Source organism: Brassica oleracea, chromosome C2 (genome assembly GCF_000695525.1).
Source record: "Brassica oleracea var. oleracea cultivar TO1000 chromosome C2, BOL, whole genome shotgun sequence".
NCBI classification, from domain to species: Eukaryota; Viridiplantae; Streptophyta; class Magnoliopsida; order Brassicales; family Brassicaceae; genus Brassica; species Brassica oleracea.
The window spans coordinates 48,297,897-48,300,507 of NC_027749.1; the positions used below are offsets into that span (position 1 = coordinate 48,297,897).

The 2,611-nt window shown below is 36.3% G+C and overlaps 1 protein-coding gene across 1 annotated transcript in view; it reads right to left on the minus strand.

Annotated features, from left to right (window-relative positions):
• Nucleotides 1-1,905: 1,905 nt before the first annotated feature.
• LOC106324466 overlaps nt 1,906-2,611 on the minus strand; it is a 6,978-nt gene continuing 6,272 nt past the window's right edge. The window contains exons 3-4 of the mRNA XM_013762429.1: nt 2,355-2,567; nt 1,906-2,274 (exon numbers count right to left, since the gene is read on the minus strand). Of these exons, the coding sequence (XP_013617883.1) occupies nt 1,906-2,274; nt 2,355-2,567 (582 nt within the window). The remainder of the gene's footprint in view (nt 2,275-2,354; nt 2,568-2,611) is intronic.

Sequence of the window (2,611 nt, forward strand, 5' to 3'; positions counted from 1 at the left end):
AAGGAAATAATTCTTGTTCATAAGTACCATAATATTGGAAAATTTACTGATCTCTTTTATGACTGAAAGATGTGATTTCGTATGACAAGAAGGATAGTCATACTTGTAATTTTACGAGAAGCAAAAGAATAACTCATATATATAACTATGCATAATGTGAATGTTTATAAAATTGTTTAAAAAAGGAAATTTGTGCATGGATTCCAAATTGACCAAGATATGACATTTTGTGTGAAATAGAGGCTATGGACTACAAGCCTAATGGTCTAAGAGATTATCTGAAAATCAAACAAGTTTATTCATTGAGAATATGTTTATATTCATTCTTAAAAGGATGATATGTATGATGATAATACCTCTCTCTAAGATGATGCTTCCAGGGGAAGAATATGATGATGAGCATGGTTGTACTCTTTTTCCTTATCATTGGTTTTGTCCCATTGGGTTTTCTATGTTAAGGTTTTAACGAAGCAACAAAGAACACGCAAATGATAGATACCTTGAGAGGAATGTTATCACTTAAGTAATAAAGATCTATCAATCTTCTAATGTATTTTTGAGACTAAGAGAAGGAGAAGAGAATGATCAAGGTCAATCATACTTGAAGAAGAATAAGAGATGAACACATTCCATTCGTGAAACAGAATCGAAGGTCAAATGTTTTCCAATCAAAGGAGACCTTTTAAATAGAATTAAAATATGAAATTGGTGTCTAGAGAAAGATATTTGAGTCTATTTTCATCTCCAATTTTAATCAACTCATTATCCATTATAGAACTCGAGATATGGCTGTTTTCGTGGGACACGTACAAGGTGTCTCAGAATACCTAATATCGTATGATATTCAAAATACCGCTCGATATTTCCATCTTAACAGAGCCAGATTGGTGCCTAAAGTTAGACAGGGATGTTAGCTTCGATTTCCAAGTGGTTTGAAGTCATTTTGTCCTACGGTCACCAAGATATTCAAGTTTTAGTGAGGAGTGTCAAATCTGCCAGGAGAAGTGAACCGGTCTAAGCCCAAGACGAAGGAGTTAGTTCATCATACTGGATTGTCTCCTATCAAATATCTCAATTTATGTTCTCATCAGGGGGAGTAGATACGCAATGCACTCTTTTTCACTTAACCATGGTTTTTTCCACTGGGTTTTCCTGGTAAGGTTTTTAACGAGGCAGCATCGTACGCGCTTTATGACTTATTTTGTACAATGGACATCCAAGGTGGAGTGTTATGAATAGTTATGTGGATGTCTATCATAGGTCCAAAAGTCACTACAAGAAAACACAAATTTAACGACGGCCAAAATCGTCGTTATTTCCTCGTAAAAGAAGAGTTACGAGGAAATGGCGATAAAAGGCGTTTCGTCGTTATACGTTTGTCGTAAGAGAAGATTCGTCGCCATTTCCTCGTCCATTAGCGAGGTTATATTTTCCTCGTAAAGAAGAATTAAGTTTTCCTCGTAAAGACCACGTGGGCTTTCCACGTAACGCGGTCGTTGTGCTTCCTCGTAATAAACTCGAAAAGGATTCGTCGTAAAAGACCCGCAAAAACCTCTAAATATATTCGTCGTAATAAAAACGTAAAGAACACGAAAATATTTCGTCGTAATTGAATCGTAAAGTATACGAAATAGAATCCACGTAAAATCCTCGTTAATAGTTCCTCGAGATTTTGTCGTTAATTTTCCTCGTTAATACATCGGGAATTAGCGACGAAATTACTTTGTTTTCTATTTACTGAATTTATAAATAAAAATAAAATAAAAATTATATTTATTTAATTTATTAATAAAATTTTAATTGAAATTAAATCGAATAGAAAATTTTTTTTTGGCCGAATCAAAATGAAATTATATAATATATAAATAAGTTTTGAATTTTAAAATACAATAACAAAAAAAAAAACTAATGCTGCATTGCCGCGTCGTAGAATTCCTCGCTCCTTCTCGAGAGATCTGCCTCGTTGACTTGCACGGATGTCTCGCCTGGAATGGGGTTTTGTTGTTTCATGGTCCTGAACATGGCCTCCCATTCCGGATTTGTGGCCGCTATGACGTCCAAGAAGTTCTCGAGACCACTCATACGAGCTGTGAACGACGTTTTTGTCGAGGCCAACTCGTTTTGTGTCGACGACAGCTGATGTTGTGTCGTCTCCAACACGTCGCGCAGCTGAGAGACTTCATCATCCCGTCTCTGGCCATAAGAGGAAGTCGCTCTCGGAACATCGTTGACGGAACCAATCCCCAACACACGTCCCTTTTTCCTAGGAGCGACCTTAAAAAACAATAAAATATATATTAAAATTTAAATTTTAAAGTAAAATGGAATTAATAAAAAATTTATATAAAATTTACCTCCTCGTAAATTCTATCCACTTCTATTGTGGATAAGACGACGGGTGATCCGTCGGCGGACTCCTGCGCCAGCTGGGTCTCACGCTCGTCAATACGAGCTGCCACATCATTGTAGATCTTCTCAGACCTCTCATCTACAAATGCGCCCGCCTTGTTTTTGTGGGTCCGATCGAAAAGTTCCATAAGAGTCGGTAAACGTCCCAACTCCTTGGCCTAAAAACAGTTAAGAAAGTTTTTATTATATATATATATATATA